The sequence below is a fragment of the Sphaerodactylus townsendi genome, linkage group LG02 (assembly GCF_021028975.2).
Source record: "Sphaerodactylus townsendi isolate TG3544 linkage group LG02, MPM_Stown_v2.3, whole genome shotgun sequence".
Taxonomy (NCBI): domain Eukaryota; kingdom Metazoa; phylum Chordata; class Lepidosauria; order Squamata; family Sphaerodactylidae; genus Sphaerodactylus; species Sphaerodactylus townsendi.
In genome coordinates this window covers 24,011,308-24,031,485 of record NC_059426.1, presented here as the reverse complement: position 1 = coordinate 24,031,485, position 20,178 = coordinate 24,011,308, and the positions used below count along the sequence as shown (strand labels likewise).

The following is a 20,178-nucleotide window of genomic DNA, read 5'->3' as shown; positions in this document are numbered from 1 at the left end:
TGATGATTCATAGCATCTCTGATTTGTTGACCTGCAAAATGGGGCGGGGAAAGGAAAAAGGCAATTAACCCAAATCCCCTGGAATTTCTGAAACAGGAGTTGGCTACCCCAGTAGCTATGAAACAACACACCAGTGATTATTACAGCTGCAGTGGCCAAACTGGATTGTTGCGTTTGACTAGTTTTAAACATTTTATATTTAAAGAATACAGCAAAACGTAGAGATTAGCTTGCTTATCTGCCACTTACAGAGGGTTTCCCTTAAAAAAAAAGGAGAAAAGAAAAACACAACCTTGACATTTGCAGGTGAGACCAATCAATCCAGGTAGTTCTCATGTTCAAAATATAAAGAGGTGGACCACACAAAGGGAAGCAATCGATTACTGAGAGGAAGAGGTTCTACGAGTGACAGCCCACATGGAGTTATTCCTTAGAGAGATCAGCTCAGCTTCTGAGAAGATGTCTGGATTCAAAGAAATGTATAGCTATGAGAATCGCCTGAAAACCTTTGCAGAATGGCCTCTAAAAGAGAACTGTAAATGCACTCCTGAAAATGTAAGTCTGGAGTTATTCGGCACCTCTTTGAAAAATCAGAAATGCATGTGAGCAGCCTGCATTCTATACTTGGTGATTTGAAAGCTAGCTCTGCAGAATTTAATAGGGCTTACTCCCCGTCAGCAGGTACGACTGAGACCTTATAAAGTCTCCCTTTTGAAAATGAGGGTAATTTAAAAGCTGCTAAAGCCATAGATGTAAGATGTAAACTATTTCCTTACAGTTGCCACCGTGCCTGAAACCAGACAAACCCCGGCCCTTTCATAGAGATTCAATCGGTGGAAATGAGCAACTGATGTTCTTTGTGTCATGGAGGCAAATTACATGACCTGGTAAATAGAATCCTATTAATCTGCTCTTAAAGGGACAGAACATCTTTTCCTCAGGTGCTTGGAAACCCTGCGGTTTTGACAGTATGCATGTCGCTGCAGGGAAAGCATATGGATATATATCTATATCTATATCTATTGCACACTGTAAAGACTTTGCTTCCCCCTGCTGCAGAAGGTGTCTTCTCTGAACTAGCAGATGTGCACTTTCCCTTTTAATTTCCAGTCTCTCTCAGCGTCTCTACCTTCATTGACACATGGGCTCAGACATTGGTGGGATTCAAATAATTTAACAACTGGTTGTTTACAAGCACCATTTTAACAACCAGTTCTGCCTAAGTGGTGTGAACCTGCTGAATCCCACCACTGGGCTCAGGTGAGCTAGGTGTTTGAGTGTTTGAGTCTCTGCAGCTGGAGCAGGGCTGGAAGCACAGCCTGCTTCTGCAAGCACATCTGGCTCTGAGTCTTGGCCTGCCTTTTGTTCATCTTGTAAAGCCTGCAGGGGCCCTGGCTGTTCCAAGGCCAGCCCTTGTTGGTCTGGGCTTACTGGGCTCTGCTCATCCCCTGAAGATTCATCCCTCTCCAGGGGATAGCCCATGACATAAATCCAACCCAAATAATAACACATGGTGTGCAGCATGAATTTAAAAGCTTGCGTGTCGTTTTATGGTGTTTGGTATTAATGAAAGGTCTTAGGTATTAATATGAATACCTTATATGAATACCTTATATGAATCTCTCAGGATTTTGCCATGGACCACTTTAATGATCTGTTTTGGTACCCACCAAAGCCTAAATCTTTACTTCCTATCCCCCCCCCCCCCGCCCCGGTACTCTTGGAAAATACTTTTCTGATGCTTCAAAATACTTTCCAATACTAGAGCTGCTCCAGTCAATCACAGACATGTATCCAGTCAATCCCAATTTTCTGCTTGGAGTCAGGGACATCTGAATTTAAGGCTGCTCTGGTTCCTGCTTTTGCCTGTGACTATTCCTTCCTTGTAGTAAGACTTCCCTAAATTTCGTGCAACCGAGTCTCAATGAAGGTGAAATTTACAAAGGAAGTGTAGTGAGTGAGTCCATCAGCCTCTTCAATGCACATTTAGCTTGGAGAAAGTCCCACTGAACAAATGGGAGCTTATTTCAAGCAGACTTGCATAGGCGTGAGCAGATGTGAAGGCGACCTAGTGAATAAGGGCCTTTTCGGCACAAGTCACTTAGAACTTTTCCAGAATATTTTTGATTCCTGCCTTTAGCACAATCTCCACACTCACCTCCTCCAAATTTTTCATGGCTGCCGTGAGAGCGTTTCAATTTTGTTTGCTTATTTGTGGTAAACAATATTAAGCGATTCATCGGTTCGATGCTCTGTAGCTCCGTTATTCAACCTAACAGGAAACACCCCCCCCCCCATGAAATGCCAAAAATAAAGAGATGAGGGGATAAAGTAGTAAGATCAAGGACGTGAAAAAATGGGGGAAGTTGGATGATGGCACAGTAACATGGAAAATGGCAGTGGAAAAAATGAAAAATTTTAAGGATGACCACACTGTGAGGGAAGCTGGCTCCAAATTGTTTCAGCAAAAAGAAATGCTGTACAAGGGTTTTCCAAAACAACAGAGGAAAGGGTTTTGGAAACATTTCCAAAACTAAACGGGGGAGGGGGGGCACCTTCATGGAGGAAATGTTTTATTTCCAGCCTGAAAATGTAAGTATCGTGGGCAGAAAAAGCCAAAGCGAACTATATCCAGGGGCATGCATTTGTAAGCACAGCGTTCTACATCCAGCAACATGTAGTGATGGCCACAGGCAGGGTTGCCTGGCAACTGGTGGGATCTGGGAGGGAACATGAAGGGGGTGCACTGTGAAGTCACTTGCAGGAAAAACTGGAAAGTGCTGTGGGGTAGCTCTAGGAATTGCTGGAAATTATATGGTTTTACCAATGTCACTTCTGAGTTTTGCCTGGATATGATGCCATGGGGCACATGACACTGATGGGTTCTTGAAAATTTTCTTCAGCTGTTACTTTAAGTGACATCAGGCAATGTTGCCCTAATGGGAGCCTTAGCCACAGGCATAGACAGCTTTAAAAGAGATAGTAATGGAGGATGGATCTATCATTGGTTCCTAGCCATGGTGAGCAAAGGGAACCTACATGTTTGGAGGCAGTAAATCTCTGAATACCTGTGCTAGGACGCAATATGAGGGTACCGTACCTCCCCTTGTTGAGGTGTGGGGGCATGTGGCAGGGCTTTCCCCGCGATTGCCCCTAGGCTTTGGAATAATCTCCCCTTGGAGATCGGCCATGCGCCTACCCTTTATAGGTTTAGCCACACGGCAAAGAACTTCCTGTTCACTCAGGCATTTGGTTAGCTTCCCTGGAAACCTAATCTACAGTTCAGGCTGGTCTGGGGGATGGGTGTTGGGGTTATTTTAATGTTATTTTTATTGTTGTTGTTTTAATGGTTATATTTTATGCGTGATGTTTTATTGTGCTTTTTTATTGCTTTTAACCTGTGTAAGCCACCTAGAGATGCAGGTATGAGTTGGGGTATATTTTTTTTATTGATAAATAAATATTGGGGCCAATTATGAGGTTCTGAATGTGCAGTCCCCAAATACTCTTGTGATGGAGACTGCTGTTTCTGCATGCTACAGAAACAAAGGTGCATTCTGGCTTCTTCCGACTCACCTCCTGCTATTATGTGATGGGGAAAAGTCAAGACTGGTTCCCTGTTCTGGGAAGAGGCAAATGGGTACTTGGTAACTGACTGAATGCCATCAGGGTGCTAACAGGTACCACACTGGGGATCATAACAGTAGCACCATCATGGCTATATTCAAGTGGTGCTTATCTTCTTGTCCAGATGGCAAAAGCTGGTTTTATCCACTGTCCAAATGCCAATGAGCCTGATGCGGTCAAATCCAAAACCTTGGACGTGGCAAAGTGTTTTTTCTGCTTGACAGAGCTGGAGGGCTGGGAGCCAAACCATGATCCTTGGTAAGTGTGGTCTGGCTAAGATGTAGTAGTAAACTGTATCTGGAAACAGTGAGCAACTATTCCTGCGTGGCGTTCCGCTGCTTCAGACTTTACATAGATGCATCAAACAGATCAGTGAAGAAAGTCTGAAATCCAGAGAAATTGCACATTAAAGCAAATGTATACTGGTAGGGAGGGGGATTTCTTGTAGGATCTTTGAAGAAGTATGATCTGAAGTAATTCCAATTGTTCAGTCTTCCTTGGTCTTTTTCTGTAATATTTATTGATCACAGTCAATATACAGGGAGTGCTGCAAAGGCTTGCGAACAAAGTGTTGTCTTCCTGCCTCTGGTTAAGCACTCGCTGCAAAGGAGGGTGCCAAATGGGTGGGACTGTGCCTGTGTGAGGGCATTAAGGTTGCCATCTCCAAGTTGGGGAGCTCCTGGAGATTTGGGGGTGGATTCTGGGCAGGCACCTCAATGGGATTCAATGCCATTAAGTCCACCCTCCAAAGCATCCATTTTCTCCAGTGGCAATGATCTCTGTAGCTTGGAGATGATTGGTAATTCCAGAGGATCCCTAGGAGGCTATTATTGTTAGATAGGATTTACCTATGTGATTGCTTTGTTCACCCAAGCAATAGGAGCAAATTGCTTCCACATCACAGCAGAGAGGGAGGGATTTGGGATGTATCCATTTTCTCTCAAATGCTGTAATCTACCTTGAACTCTGAGGGGAGACCAGGTTTTCCAAAGCATGGCCACGTTATATTTGCAGAAGAAGAAAATGTGTGTTGCCATCATTTGCTTGAGAGACAGCATGGTGTACTGATTAAGGTCGAATCCCCACTTGAAATTTGCACGCAGATCCAAACCTGTTCGTTGTGAAACCGTGTCCTCTTCATCAGAGTTTCTCCCTCCCCACCACAGTGAGCACACAGCAGATACACCCAGTTGCAGAACTCTTAGCAATCTCCACTACCAGGCTAGCTCGCTTTGCCGGTCTCCCCTGATTGGCTGGCATGTCTTGATGGGGCGAGACCTTTTCCCACTGCAGAAATGTACATTGTAGGGATGTGATTAAAAAAACCCAGCGTGTAAAAGTTTAACGTTTAACTGTTTAACTGTGCAAACAGTTAATCATTACCTGTGTAAACCATTAAAGATTCAAAGTTACATGTTTGACTGTTTAACGTTTGCGTCCCCTTCTGCTGGTCGATCGCAAAAGCGGAAACAAAACCAAGGAAAGGCTGCGTGCGCATCGTAGTGCTGATTGGTTGCCCGAATTCCACGTCACACTCCAGGGCAGGAAACAAGTCAGGGTTTCAACCCTCATCCCTCCCCGGAACATGGATTAACAGGGAGAATGAGCACCAGAAACGGAATCTGCCGTGCAAGCAATGGGGAGGTTGTCCCTCAAACCTGGTTAGTTTGTGTTCTGAAACCTGGCTAAGACGGTAGTGGGGATTCGACCCATGACGGGCGAACTCTAATCTGGACGAATTAGGTCTATTTCTCCACTCTTCCACATGAAACCTGCTAGGTGGCCTTGGACCAGTCACACACCTCTCAGAACTCTTTCAGCCCACAGGGAAGCAGGCAGTGACAAACCAACTCTCAATGTCTGTTGCCTTGAAAACCCTGTGAGGTCGCCATAAATCAGCTGTGACTTGATAGCACACACATATCACTTGCTTAGCCTTCAGACTAAGGATGGAAGAAAACACAATTAAGATGTTCACACCATGGGGCACCAGAAGTCCCTCCGTACTTTCAGGCTTCCAGCCTTTTCTCTTGATCTTCTCTCCATTGCAGGCTGGAACACACCAAGCGGAGCCAAGACACTTGTGGATTTTTAACCCTCTCCAAGGATGTGGATGATCTGACAGTAGAGGAATACTATCAATTAGAGAAGGAACGGGTTGAAATTTTCCTTGTGAGTAATAAGTGGTCTTAGATGGATACCTGTGTTTTTCTCTAAACGAAAGAGGTGTCGGGGAAGCATCTTGAAACTGCTTGGCTTGACATTAGGGATGTATGTGACATAGAGACAGTTGGAGAAAATTGCGAGTTGAAGACCATCACATAAATGAGAAGACCAGTCTAGGATTTGGGTGCTGTGTGGTTTCCGGGCTGTATGGCCGTGTTCTAGCAGCATTCTCTCCTGACGTTTCGCCTGCATCTGTGGCTGGCATCTTCAGAGGATCATGCCAGCCACAGATGCAGGTGAAATGTCAGGAGAGAATGCTGCTAGAACACGGCCATACAGCCCGGAAACCACACAGCACCTGCAAGCAGATTCTCTGGGCCGGAAAGCCTTCCCGGCCACAATACAGCTCCAGGATTTCTCATCACCGTGCTGTAAAACTCTGCGGCTTCGTGTTAATGTGTTTGGGACTGTGTAGGGATGGGTGGAGGAAGGGGAAAGTGAGGATGGGGTATGAGTCTGAAACCAGTGCATCGAGGGAACGTGCTTCTTTCTGTGGTAAATTCCTCGCTAAGCAGCGCACAAAGACAATAAAATGCTTATGCTTATGTTATGAATGGAAATGTCAAAAGCGATAGCATGCAAAGGATTACTGAAATAGGGTCCGTTGTAAAGGCCACACTGTATAGAATATAACTATTCTGGAGTTGTCTGTGCATCTCATTGGACATGTAGGATGGAGGATATCAAGAAAAACTCTTAGATGGCCCCCAAAAGATAAATGTGTTGAAATTATGTTTGTCAGGCTCCAAGAAGAGTTGCTAGGTTCCTGCCCCATGCTCCTCTTCCAAGTTCTGGTGACTTGTGTCGGGGGGGGGGGTTGCTTTTAGGTGATGGCATGATGTCACGTTTGGAAAAAACTCTGGAATGACCTCATACTTTTGTTCAGTGGGCCCTCCAGGTAGGGCCTGGAAAACTTCCAGCATTACAATTGATCTCCTGGTGACAGATCAATTCAGTTGGAGAAAATAGCCACTTTGGAAGGTGGAATCTGTAGCATTATACCCCTGAAATCCTTCTCCATATTACACCCTCCTCAGGGGCCACCCCCTCCAAATCTTCCAGTATTTCCTAACCTTGAGCTGGCAACCGAAAAGGTGATATGAAGGTCCACTTGTATTTAAGTGCTGTTTATCACAGTATTTGAATATAAGAAACATGGATTAATGTTCCATGTCTTTCTACATTATAGAAAACTAATTGGGGGGCCAGTTCAAATGCTTCATACTTCCTGTTCTTTGGTTTCTGCAGTATTGACTGGGGATTTGGCTTGTTTGTTTTTTGCACTGTATTTCTCCAAGCCTATTGCTATCTCAGTGAGGAAGTTGTTCAGTAGGAGTCTGTGCATCTTTCTTTGGTGTAGGGTTGCCAACTCCAGGTTGGGAAATTCCTAGAGATTTGGAAGTAGAGTCTGATGAGGGGAGGGACCTCAATGGCATATAATGGCATAAAGCCCATCCTCCAAAGCAGCCATTTTTCTCCAAGGGATCTGATCTCTGTAGTCTGGAGATAACTTATAATTCTTGGAGATATTGAGGCCCCACCTACAGGTTGGCAACCTTAGCTTTGGGGAAAGAGGTGAAATTCCTGTGTTGTGTATGGCAGAAGGATAGGGTAATGGAAGAAACGATGCTGCCTACGAACAGAAAACCCAAAGCAACTCCTAATGATGCCTAGCTTTCTGAATTATTCCATGACAAAGTATTTTTTTCTCCCTCAATTCTTAAGTGTAAAGCTGCAAGAAGCGTAATAAGTTCCTTTGAAAAAGAAGTGGCTGAGACCAGGAAACGTCTTGTGGATCACTTTGTGAAGAAGTACCAGTATACTCCTGAATCGGAGAAGCCATACTAAACAGTCCTGACCTACCATTCTTTCCTGCAGAAAGAACTTTTGCCTGCCACAAGGAATGAAGTGGCTAATAATGGATTGTGTTGACCCTTCGACAAGAGAGTGTTCAAATTCTGACCGAGCAACGAGCTGACTCAATTATTTGTTTTTATGCTTTTATGCTCAATGCATGTTGCTAGTAACAACATTCTGCACAAATCTAGAAAATCCTACTCCCTTATTTTAATCTGTTTTCCACAAATAAAGGTTTGTATGACCGTTCTGTTGCAGACACTGTTTAATTTTTAAACAGGCATTTTATGCATTGGAATTTCGAGAATGTAGTTGAAATTTTCAAGACAGGTGGTTGAACTCAACTGCATGTGCTTAGGATTGTTGATCTTAATTATTGGAAGCTGTGAATTACTATTAGGGATGTCAGCCTCCAGATGGGGTTGGGGCAGCGGTGGGATCCAGCAGGTTCTCACAGGTTCCCGAGAGTAGGTTACTAATTATTTGTGTGTGCCGAGAGGGGGTTACTAATTGGTGATTTTGCCACGTGATTTTTGCCTTAGTTACGCCCCTCCTCCGCTCCTCAGCAGTAGCGCGCAGAACTTGAAGCAATCTAGCAGGAGGTGCACTGGCATGCGTGGCAGCCTGCGCCTGCGTGCATTCGTTTCCTGCCCAAGGACCGGCGCAGTGGCTGCATCCTTGCCACAGCCCTGCCCAGGAATGCCACGCCCCTGGAACGCCTGGCCACGCCCTGTCATGTCCTCGGCCTAGCTCCCATTATGCTATCAGCCACAGTTTCAAATCCCACCACCATGGGGAACTCCCTGGCTATTGTACCTAAAATTTTTGGATCCCACCTCTGGGTTGGGGGATCACCTGGAATTACAGCTCGTATCCAGACTAGAGAGATCAGCTGCCCTGGAGGAAATGAATGCTTTGGTGAGTTGACTCTATGGCATTGGACCCTACTGAGGTTCCTGGTGTCCCCAGGCTCCACCTTATCCCCACCCACTGGCATCCCTAAATATCATCACGCGTGTTCATCTGACATCATTAACTCTTTCATACATTGGATTAGATCCAGCAAGTTGCACACCTTTTTCACACTTCTTTCCTCCAGTGAGTTCTTTCCAGGGACGGAGCAAGGGGAAACTGCGCCTGGGGCACGCATGCACCCTGTGTCCCTGCTGCAGTGGTGACCGCCCTTGCTCCTGCCCCAGAACACCCTGGAATGCCTCCATCATGCCCTCACTGCGGTTCCACTGGGGTATTGTGCCCCCTGCCCTGTTGGCACTTGGCCATTAGTTCTTTCTGCCCTGAAAAGGTTGATTCCTAGATTTTAGGACCTGAACAGACTAATACTGCAGTCCTTTATGCCAGATAACAGGAGCTGAAATCAGGAGCATTGTCTTGTATAGTACAAAGAAGAAGTATAGTACAGTACAAAGAGGAAGAGGAAGAAGAGGAGGAGGAGGAGGAGGATGGATTTATATCCCCCCTTTCTCTCCTGTAGGAGACTCAAAGGGGCTTACAATCTCCTTGCCTTTCCCCACTCACAACAAGCACCCTGTGAGGCGGGTGGGGCTGAGAGAGCTCCGAAAAGCTGTGACTAGCCCAAGGTCACCCAGCTGGTGTGTGTGGGAGTGCATAGGCTAATCTGAATTCCCCAGATAAGCCTCCACAGCTCAAGTGGCAGAGTGGGGAATCAAACCCGGTTCCTCCAGAATGCACCTGCTCTTAACCACTACACCACTGTAAAGCATCTCTCTCTAAAGTCATGGCAGGAGGATGATGGTTAGTGATAAACTTTGCCACAGCAGGGTTATTAGGCTAAACCAGGGGTCGGGAACCCGCTTATGCAGAGAAGCCAGATATGCTCTTCCGGCCATGCTGTTCCCATGGCTCCATGAGTCGAAGCTATGGGACCCACCTGCAAGTGAGCAGGGCGGGACACTCGGGCCTCGGGCGGCCGGGCCAGGCTCGAAGCCTCCGGGACCCTCCCACCCGCCCTGCAAGGGAGCAGGGCGGGAGGCTAAGTCGCCTGGCGGTCGGGCCAGGCCGAAGTCAGCTGGGATTCCCACCCTCACTTCCAAGGAGTAGGGCGGGCGCGTCACGCGCCCGGCATCCGGCTAGTCACTCGCTGGCTTTGTCTCCTGTTGTTCAAGCGGTCAAGTTGTGTGGGCTAAGCCACTGGTCGACCTACGCCTGCCCTGCAGGCGGGGAGGGGGTGAGCGGGGGGGCACGAGCGAGCAAGTGGGCGGGGGAGCAGAGGGGGTGTGTGCGAGCGAGTGGGGGGGGTGAGCGGGGGAGGGTGAGCCAAATGGCTCTTTGAGGGGGAAAGGTTCCCGACCCCTGGGCTAAACCTATATTTGAACTACCAATAGATCTAATTCTTAATGTGGCCTCATTGTTCGATACTCGGGTAGCCCTGGGACAGTTACATATTCTCAATGTAACTTACCTCGCAGTATTGTTGTAAGAATAAAATGGAAGAGAGGAGAATGATAAAAGGAGCTTTGGGTTCCCATTGTGGAAAAGGGTGGGAAACACATGAAGTAAATAATAAAGATGGGAGACAGATTTTAAAAAATTGGTTGGGAGGGAAGAAGGAAGCAGGGAAAGGTGAGGATATAGGAGTTGCCAGGAGGAGTAAAAAAGTAAATAGGGTAAGGAGGGGATCACAGGGAGAAATGGGGTATCCCCTGAAAGTCCTTGCTGGTTCCCCATTATACAATTGGACATGGCAGCCTGTACCAGAAAATTGAGCTATAGTTTTCCTGGGTAGAGACTTCTATAGGGAGTGAAAGATGCAATTTAAGGGGTGAGGCTATGGAGGCCAAGGGAGTACGGCCCAAGGGATACCCCATGTCCCTGGGCGCCACCCATTTGATCACGAAGGTGCAAAATCGCACTCCCATGTGATCAAGCTGCTGCCCCCCACTTCTATCTGAGGCCGCGAGCAGCCTCCAATGGAGGTGGGGGGCCTCAGCCCGGCAGCAGCTGGCCCCAGGTCGGGAGTGCTTGGTGGGCCCATGACAGACTCCCGGCCCAGCACCAGCTATTGCCGCATCCACCTCTATCAGAGACTGTGAGCAGGCGCAGCCATTGGAAGAGTAGGGGGGCGGCACTGGGTTGGTAGCTGGCTTGTTTCTCTCCACCTCTATTGGAGGAGGAGGTGCAAAAACAAGGCCTTGCCCCCGGGCGCCGTTTTATCCCAGTACACCTCTGATGGGGGCTTTCAGGGAAGGCAAACTGGAAATAGTGGGGAAGGGAAAATGAGATGCCCCCAGGAAGTCCTTATGAGTACCCTACTCATATACTCTTAAGGTTGGTTGAAAGTGTTTTCCCCCCCTCCAAACTCATTGTGGCACAATTTTTATGTATATTGCTCCGAGGATTTAAACTGAAAAGCATGACTCAAATTCCGCAAATAAAAACATGCAAGGAAATGAGGATTACCAATTAGTAAGGCCAACAATGCGACGTCTAACATCCTCTTTTCCATAAAACTGCTGTAGCTATACATTATCTATCATCGGGGACTTTCATAATGTTATTGCCAGTGGCACTATGTCTATTCTTCATAGCAATATGGGACTGCCTTGTGCTAATGCAAAGCTCAAGAGGCTAATTCTGCTCTTGGGCAATGACAGTTACACGGGACTTGAGATGCAGGACTCGAATCTGTGCTGTGTCTGAGCCTGTTGTGCTGGCTGTGAGGAAATATGCTGCATGTCACCCCAAAGTTCACAAACAGGCTGTAAAGAAGTATGTTTATTTATTTATTTATTTTATTTATATTTCAAATTTATAGGCCGCCTCTTCCCCAAGGGGCTCGAATGTCACCCCGAATGTCACCCCGAATGTCACCCCGAAATTCATAGAGAGCCTGTGATGAAGTATGCGTAGCAAAGCACGGGTGCCCTGCTAGTATATATATGTAAACAAGAATATCCCAAACTAACATGAATAAACCTTGAATCAACTGGAAAAACCTAGTTAAGATGTATGATTGACATAAGCATAAACATTGGGCAAACAATAAATCCAACACTGAGGGGCTTACACTAAAGGAAATAAAAGCAAGAAGAAAACCATGTGAAACATTGGAACAGCCACAGATACATGTCCTTTCCAGACCCTATGGAGACTTCTGGGTAACACTGGCCTCTGTGCTCTGGTCCTTAGTCAGTGCAGTCTGGCAATGGGTTCAGGAAAATATTTTTATATTTTTCCTGGCGGTAACACATATTCCGACTGTCTTGATCCTTGTGGCCAGGATAAAATTGATAATTTATCTCCTAAATGAAATGCTCCTTTTATACTGTTTTACACTGAGAGACAGTGTGGCATAGTGGTTAGGAGTGGAGTACTCTGATCTAGAGAACTGGGTTTGATTTCCTGCTTTTCCACATGAAGCTTAGACCACTCACAGTTTTCTCAGAACTCTCAGCCTCACCTGCTTCACAATGTGCCTGGTATGGGAGGGATGGATAAAGATGATTTGTAAGCTGCTTTGGGATTCCTTATGGTGGAGAAAAGGTTATAAAAACCAACTTTTCTTTTTAGGAATTGCTGACTTTTACCTGATTTTTTAAAAAAGCATCACCTATTTTATTTTCAGCCTGCGCTTTCCTTCTTTATAGTACAGAGGCACACATAGTAGAAGAAAAAACAAAACAGCCGTTCAGCAAGGGTCACAGACCCCTATTCTAAAGGCAACATTCTTGAAATTTCATAAGCAGGTTTAGAGGTCGGGTCAGTGTGCTTTTACCTGTTTTACCACATTTATCATTCAATAATTTTAACGGGATGTTATTCCCTATCTGATGCTAGACAGTGATCCAAATATAGAAGAAGAAGAAGAAGAAGAAGAAGAAGAGGAGGAGGAGGAGGAGGAGGAGGAGGAGGAGGAGGAGTTTGGATTTATATCCCCCCTTTCTCTCCTGCAGGAGACTCTTGGATCTCTTATAATCTCCTTGGTTCTTCCCTCACAACAAACACCCTGTGAGGTAGGTGGGGCTGAGAGAGCTCCGAGAAGCTGTGACTAGCCCAAGGTCACCCAGCTGGCGTGTGTGGGAGTGTACAGGCTAATCTGAATTCCCCAGATAAGCCTCCACAGCTCAGGCGGCAGAGCGGGGAATCAAACCCGGTTCCTCCAGATTAGATACACGAGCTCTTAACCTCCTACGCCACTGCTGCTCCTTTATTGGTTGCTATATTCCTGCCTATCCTATTTTTCTGTAGAAACTAATTTAGTACTTTTCTAGTCATTGCTTAAGACCTATTGACCAGAGGAGCTCTGAAAAGGTAAGGAGAGGAAATGGCCCTTCCTCTTGGGGTATACACGTGCACCAACAATTCAGCGGGAGGGCCAAAGACTCTGCAATAGCAGTACAGGATCATTCTAGTTGATTGGGGTTGTACAATGGAGTCAGAATACTGATTATCTAGGAAAACAGGGACGGGTGCTGCTATCTGTTATCTTCCATTTCTTTTTGTATGCATTTGTTTCCACGTTTTGGCAATCGCTCCCCGTTTTGCTGTTATGACCAGCTCATGTAGCTATCACATTTTTTTTAAAAGCAACTCAGCCTTTAGCTGGGGAGAAGTCAGCTAACTTTTGCTGACAAAACAACCTTTTGAGAAACACCATTGACATGTGACATCATGATGCCTGAACTTCCAATAGAGGGAGCTGTAGCCTCAGGAAATGTGGATTTTTAATGGGTGTCCTGGTGACGTTTTGTACAGAATTATTATTGGCTATTCAGATACAAATAAAAAATACCCCCAGACAGCTCTTGCCGTGTGATGGTGGCCAATGAAAATCATCCTATTCTTAATATCAAAGAGAAGTGAAGCTTCTATGATTCCCAGTCTAATTTAAACGTACCTTCATCTGATTGACAGCTGCTGGGTTAGGTTTGGATATTAGATTTTGAGTAGCAGGCAGTGCCTGGTGTTATAAGAATGATGGATAATAAACGTCTGACAGGATCCCATGATTCTCCAAAGAGTGATTCATCAGGCAATACACGGCATTTCTGCATAAGCAGATGTTTGCTGCAGGTTCTTTGCGGAACTCCTGTTTACCAGATTCCCCTTTTATTGAGAACACCTGCTTTCACTGTCGGCCCTCAGTCTGCTGCCTCTGAACAGGCAGCCCATAAAGCCAAAATTTTAAGTAGGAACAATTAGTCCTAGAAGAGGTGTTATTTGGGGAGATCTATGTGTCCCACATGCTCAATAGCTCAATAGGACTGTTTCTATCTGGAAAAATTGTGCAAAGGAGAAGGCTGAAGTCTCGTCACCACATGCAACATGCAGTGGTCCGAACGCTAAAGAACTGGGCAGAACTTGCAGCTCGTTTGCGATTGTAGCACACATGAATCCTGATGGGTGACCTTGGGCTAGTCATGGTTCTTTGGGAACTCTCTCAGCCCGTTATCTCACAAAGTGTCTGTTGCGGGGAGAGGAAGGGAAAAGGAGTTTGTAAGCTGCTTTGAGTTTCTGTGCAGGAGAGAGATATAAATCCAAGCCCTTCTTTTTATTGACAGGACGAAGACCTAAGACCCAGCCTAAAGTCATCATACATATTCAAGTTTGTCTTCTCTGTAGGTTGGGAGGGCATCACTGGGGAAACCTCCAAGGTTAAGCTATAACAGAGGCCTGCAACCTGCAGCTCTCCAGATGTTCACTGACTACAATTCCCATCAGCCCCTGCCCGCACGGCCAATTGGCCATGCTGGCAGGGGCTGATGGGAATTTCCACCCCCCCCCCCCCCCACCCCCCCCCCCCCCCACCCCCCCCCCCCCCCACCCCCCCCCCCCCCCACCCCCCCCCCCCCCCACCCCCCCCCCCCCCCACCCCCCCCCCCCCCCACCCCCCCCCCCCCCCACCCCCCCCCCCCCCCACCCCCCCCCCCCCCCACCCCCCCCCCCCCCCACCCCCCCCCCCCCCCACCCCCCCCCCCCCCCACCCCCCCCCCCCCCCACCCCCCCCCCCCCCCACCCCCCCCCCCCCCCACCCCCCCCCCCCCCCACCCCCCCCCCCCCCCACCCCCCCCCCCCCCCACCCCCCCCCCCCCCCACCCCCCCCCCCCCCCACCCCCCCCCCCCCCCACCCCCCCCCCCCCCCACCCCCCCCCCCCCCCACCCCCCCCCCCCCCCACCCCCCCCCCCCCCCACCCCCCCCCCCCCCCACCCCCCCCCCCCCCCACCCCCCCCCCCCCCCACCCCCCCCCCCCCCCACCCCCCCCCCCCCCCACCCCCCCCCCCCCCCACCCCCCCCCCCCCCCACCCCCCCCCCCCCCCACCCCCCCCCCCCCCCACCCCCCCCCCCCCCCACCCCCCCCCCCCCCCACCCCCCCCCCCCCCCACCCCCCCCCCCCCCCACCCCCCCCCCCCCCCACCCCCCCCCCCCCCCACCCCCCCCCCCCCCCACCCCCCCCCCCCCCCACCCCCCCCCCCCCCCACCCCCCCCCCCCCCCACCCCCCCCCCCCCCCACCCCCCCCCCCCCCCACCCCCCCCCCCCCCCACCCCCCCCCCCCCCCACCCCCCCCCCCCCCCACCCCCCCCCCCCCCCACCCCCCCCCCCCCCCACCCCCCCCCCCCCCCACCCCCCCCCCCCCCCACCCCCCCCCCCCCCCACCCCCCCCCCCCCCCACCCCCCCCCCCCCCCACCCCCCCCCCCCCCCACCCCCCCCCCCCCCCACCCCCCCCCCCCCCCACCCCCCCCCCCCCCCACCCCCCCCCCCCCCCACCCCCCCCCCCCCCCACCCCCCCCCCCCCCCACCCCCCCCCCCCCCCACCCCCCCCCCCCCCCACCCCCCCCCCCCCCCACCCCCCCCCCCCCCCACCCCCCCCCCCCCCCACCCCCCCCCCCCCCCACCCCCCCCCCCCCCCACCCCCCCCCCCCCCCACCCCCCCCCCCCCCCACCCCCCCCCCCCCCCACCCCCCCCCCCCCCCACCCCCCCCCCCCCCCACCCCCCCCCCCCCCCACCCCCCCCCCCCCCCACCCCCCCCCCCCCCCACCCCCCCCCCCCCCCACCCCCCCCCCCCCCCACCCCCCCCCCCCCCCACCCCCCCCCCCCCCCACCCCCCCCCCCCCCCACCCCCCCCCCCCCCCACCCCCCCCCCCCCCCACCCCCCCCCCCCCCCACCCCCCCCCCCCCCCACCCCCCCCCCCCCCCACCCCCCCCCCCCCCCACCCCCCCCCCCCCCCACCCCCCCCCCCCCCCACCCCCCCCCCCCCCCACCCCCCCCCCCCCCCACCCCCCCCCCCCCCCACCCCCCCCCCCCCCCACCCCCCCCCCCCCCCACCCCCCCCCCCCCCCACCCCCCCCCCCCCCCACCCCCCCCCCCCCCCACCCCCCCCCCCCCCCACCCCCCCCCCCCCCCACCCCCCCCCCCCCCCACCCCCCCCCCCCCCCACCCCCCCCCCCCCCCACCCCCCCCCCCCCCCACCCCCCCCCCCCCCCACCCCCCCCCCCCCCCACCCCCCCCCCCCCCCACCCCCCCCCCCCCCCACCCCCCCCCCCCCCCACCCCCCCCCCCCCCCACCCCCCCCCCCCCCCACCCCCCCCCCCCCCCACCCCCCCCCCCCCCCACCCCCCCCCCCCCCCACCCCCCCCCCCCCCCACCCCCCCCCCCCCCCACCCCCCCCCCCCCCCACCCCCCCCCCCCCCCACCCCCCCCCCCCCCCACCCCCCCCCCCCCCCACCCCCCCCCCCCCCCACCCCCCCCCCCCCCCACCCCCCCCCCCCCCCACCCCCCCCCCCCCCCACCCCCCCCCCCCCCCACCCCCCCCCCCCCCCACCCCCCCCCCCCCCCACCCCCCCCCCCCCCCACCCCCCCCCCCCCCCACCCCCCCCCCCCCCCACCCCCCCCCCCCCCCACCCCCCCCCCCCCCCACCCCCCCCCCCCCCCACCCCCCCCCCCCCCCACCCCCCCCCCCCCCCACCCCCCCCCCCCCCCACCCCCCCCCCCCCCCACCCCCCCCCCCCCCCACCCCCCCCCCCCCCCACCCCCCCCCCCCCCCACCCCCCCCCCCCCCCACCCCCCCCCCCCCCCACCCCCCCCCCCCCCCACCCCCCCCCCCCCCCACCCCCCCCCCCCCCCACCCCCCCCCCCCCCCACCCCCCCCCCCCCCCACCCCCCCCCCCCCCCACCCCCCCCCCCCCCCACCCCCCCCCCCCCCCACCCCCCCCCCCCCCCACCCCCCCCCCCCCCCACCCCCCCCCCCCCCCACCCCCCCCCCCCCCCACCCCCCCCCCCCCCCACCCCCCCCCCCCCCCACCCCCCCCCCCCCCCACCCCCCCCCCCCCCCACCCCCCCCCCCCCCCACCCCCCCCCCCCCCCACCCCCCCCCCCCCCCACCCCCCCCCCCCCCCACCCCCCCCCCCCCCCACCCCCCCCCCCCCCCACCCCCCCCCCCCCCCACCCCCCCCCCCCCCCACCCCCCCCCCCCCCCACCCCCCCCCCCCCCCACCCCCCCCCCCCCCCACCCCCCCCCCCCCCCACCCCCCCCCCCCCCCACCCCCCCCCCCCCCCACCCCCCCCCCCCCCCACCCCCCCCCCCCCCCACCCCCCCCCCCCCCCACCCCCCCCCCCCCCCACCCCCCCCCCCCCCCACCCCCCCCCCCCCCCACCCCCCCCCCCCCCCACCCCCCCCCCCCCCCACCCCCCCCCCCCCCCACCCCCCCCCCCCCCCACCCCCCCCCCCCCCCACCCCCCCCCCCCCCCACCCCCCCCCCCCCCCACCCCCCCCCCCCCCCACCCCCCCCCCCCCCCACCCCCCCCCCCCCCCACCCCCCCCCCCCCCCACCCCCCCCCCCCCCCACCCCCCCCCCCCCCCACCCCCCCCCCCCCCCACCCCCCCCCCCCCCCACCCCCCCCCCCCCCCACCCCCCCCCCCCCCCACCCCCCCCCCCCCCCACCCCCCCCCCCCCCCACCCCCCCCCCCCCCCACCCCCCCCCCCCCCCACCCCCCCCCCCCCCCACCCCCCCCCCCCCCCACCCCCCCCCCCCCCCACCCCCCCCCCCCCCCACCCCCCCCCCCCCCCACCCCCCCCCCCCCCCACCCCCCCCCCCCCCCACCCCCCCCCCCCCCCACCCCCCCCCCCCCCCACCCCCCCCCCCCCCCACCCCCCCCCCCCCCCACCCCCCCCCCCCCCCACCCCCCCCCCCCCCCACCCCCCCCCCCCCCCACCCCCCCCCCCCCCCACCCCCCCCCCCCCCCACCCCCCCCCCCCCCCACCCCCCCCCCCCCCCACCCCCCCCCCCCCCCACCCCCCCCCCCCCCCACCCCCCCCCCCCCCCACCCCCCCCCCCCCCCACCCCCCCCCCCCCCCACCCCCCCCCCCCCCCACCCCCCCCCCCCCCCACCCCCCCCCCCCCCCACCCCCCCCCCCCCCCACCCCCCCCCCCCCCCACCCCCCCCCCCCCCCACCCCCCCCCCCCCCCACCCCCCCCCCCCCCCACCCCCCCCCCCCCCCACCCCCCCCCCCCCCCACCCCCCCCCCCCCCCACCCCCCCCCCCCCCCACCCCCCCCCCCCCCCACCCCCCCCCCCCCCCACCCCCCCCCCCCCCCACCCCCCCCCCCCCCCACCCCCCCCCCCCCCCACCCCCCCCCCCCCCCACCCCCCCCCCCCCCCACCCCCCCCCCCCCCCACCCCCCCCCCCCCCCACCCCCCCCCCCCCCCACCCCCCCCCCCCCCCACCCCCCCCCCCCCCCACCCCCCCCCCCCCCCACCCCCCCCCCCCCCCACCCCCCCCCCCCCCCACCCCCCCCCCCCCCCACCCCCCCCCCCCCCCACCCCCCCCCCCCCCCACCCCCCCCCCCCCCCACCCCCCCCCCCCCCCACCCCCCCCCCCCCCCACCCCCCCCCCCCCCCACCCCCCCCCCCCCCCACCCCCCCCCCCCCCCACCCCCCCCCCCCCCCACCCCCCCCCCCCCCCACCCCCCCCCCCCCCCACCCCCCCCCCCCCCCACCCCCCCCCCCCCCCACCCCCCCCCCCCCCCACCCCCCCCCCCCCCCACCCCCCCCCCCCCCCACCCCCCCCCCCCCCCACCCCCCCCCCCCCCCACCCCCCCCCCCCCCCACCCCCCCCCCCCCCCACCCCCCCCCCCCCCCACCCCCCCCCCCCCCCACCCCCCCCCCCCCCCACCCCCCCCCCCCCCCACCCCCCCCCCCCCCCACCCCCCCCCCCCCCCACCCCCCCCCCCCCCCACCCCCCCCCCCCCCCACCCCCCCCCCCCCCCACCCCCCCCCCCCCCCACCCCCCCCCCCCCCCACCCCCCCCCCCCCCCACCCCCCCCCCCCCCCACCCCCCCCCCCCCCCACCCCCCCCCCCCCCCACCCCCCCCCCCCCCCACCCCCCCCCCCCCCCACCCCCCCCCCCCCCCACCCCCCCCCCCCCCCACCCCCCCCCCCCCCCACCCCCCCCCCCCCCCACCCCCCCCCCCCCCCACCCCCCCCCCCCCCCACCCCCCCCCCCCCCCACCCCCCCCCCCCCCCACCCCCCCCCCCCCCCACCCCCCCCCCCCCCCACCCCCCCCCCCCCCCACCCCCCCCCCCCCCCACCCCCCCCCCCCCCCACCCCCCCCCCCCCCCACCCCCCCCCCCCCCCACCCCCCCCCCCCCCCACCCCCCCCCCCCCCCACCCCCCCCCCCCCCCACCCCCCCCCCCCCCCACCCCCCCCCCCCCCCACCCCCCCCCCCCCCCACCCCCCCCCCCCCCCACCCCCCCCCCCCCCCACCCCCCCCCCCCCCCACCCCCCCCCCCCCCCACCCCCCCCCCCCCCCACCCCCCCCCCCCCCCACCCCCCCCCCCCCCCACCCCCCCCCCCCCCCACCCCCCCCCCCCCCCACCCCCCCCCCCCCCCACCCCCCCCCCCCCCCACCCCCCCCCCCCCCCACCCCCCCCCCCCCCCACCCCCCCCCCCCCCCACCCCCCCCCCCCCCCACCCCCCCCCCCCCCCACCCCCCCCCCCCCCCACCCCCCCCCCCCCCCACCCCCCCCCCCCCCCACCCCCCCCCCCCCCCACCCCCCCCCCCCCCCACCCCCCCCCCCCCCCACCCCCCCCCCCCCCCACCCCCCCCCCCCCCCACCCCCCCCCCCCCCCACCCCCCCCCCCCCCCACCCCCCCCCCCCCCCACCCCCCCCCCCCCCCACCCCCCCCCCCCCCCACCCCCCCCCCCCCCCACCCCCCCCCCCCCCCACCCCCCCCCCCCCCCACCCCCCCCCCCCCCCACCCCCCCCCCCCCCCACCCCCCCCCCCCCCCACCCCCCCCCCCCCCCACCCCCCCCCCCCCCCACCCCCCCCCCCCCCCACCCCCCCCCCCCCCCACCCCCCCCCCCCCCCACCCCCCCCCCCCCCCACCCCCCCCCCCCCCCACCCCCCCCCCCCCCCACCCCCCCCCCCCCCCACCCCCCCCCCCCCCCACCCCCCCCCCCCCCCACCCCCCCCCCCCCCCACCC

At 59.6% G+C, this 20,178-nt stretch overlaps 1 protein-coding gene across 1 annotated transcript; it reads left to right on the top strand.

The window, feature by feature from the left end:
* Positions 1 to 417: 417 nt before the first annotated feature.
* On the top strand, positions 418 to 7,701 carry LOC125426211 (baculoviral IAP repeat-containing protein 5.1-like). The gene is made up of 4 exons (XM_048484468.1): positions 418 to 555; positions 3,752 to 3,885; positions 5,679 to 5,799; positions 7,579 to 7,701. Exons 1-4 carry the CDS (start codon positions 418 to 420, stop codon positions 7,699 to 7,701), a joined length of 516 nt encoding a protein of 171 aa, XP_048340425.1.
* Positions 7,702 to 20,178: the final 12,477 nt, after the last annotated feature.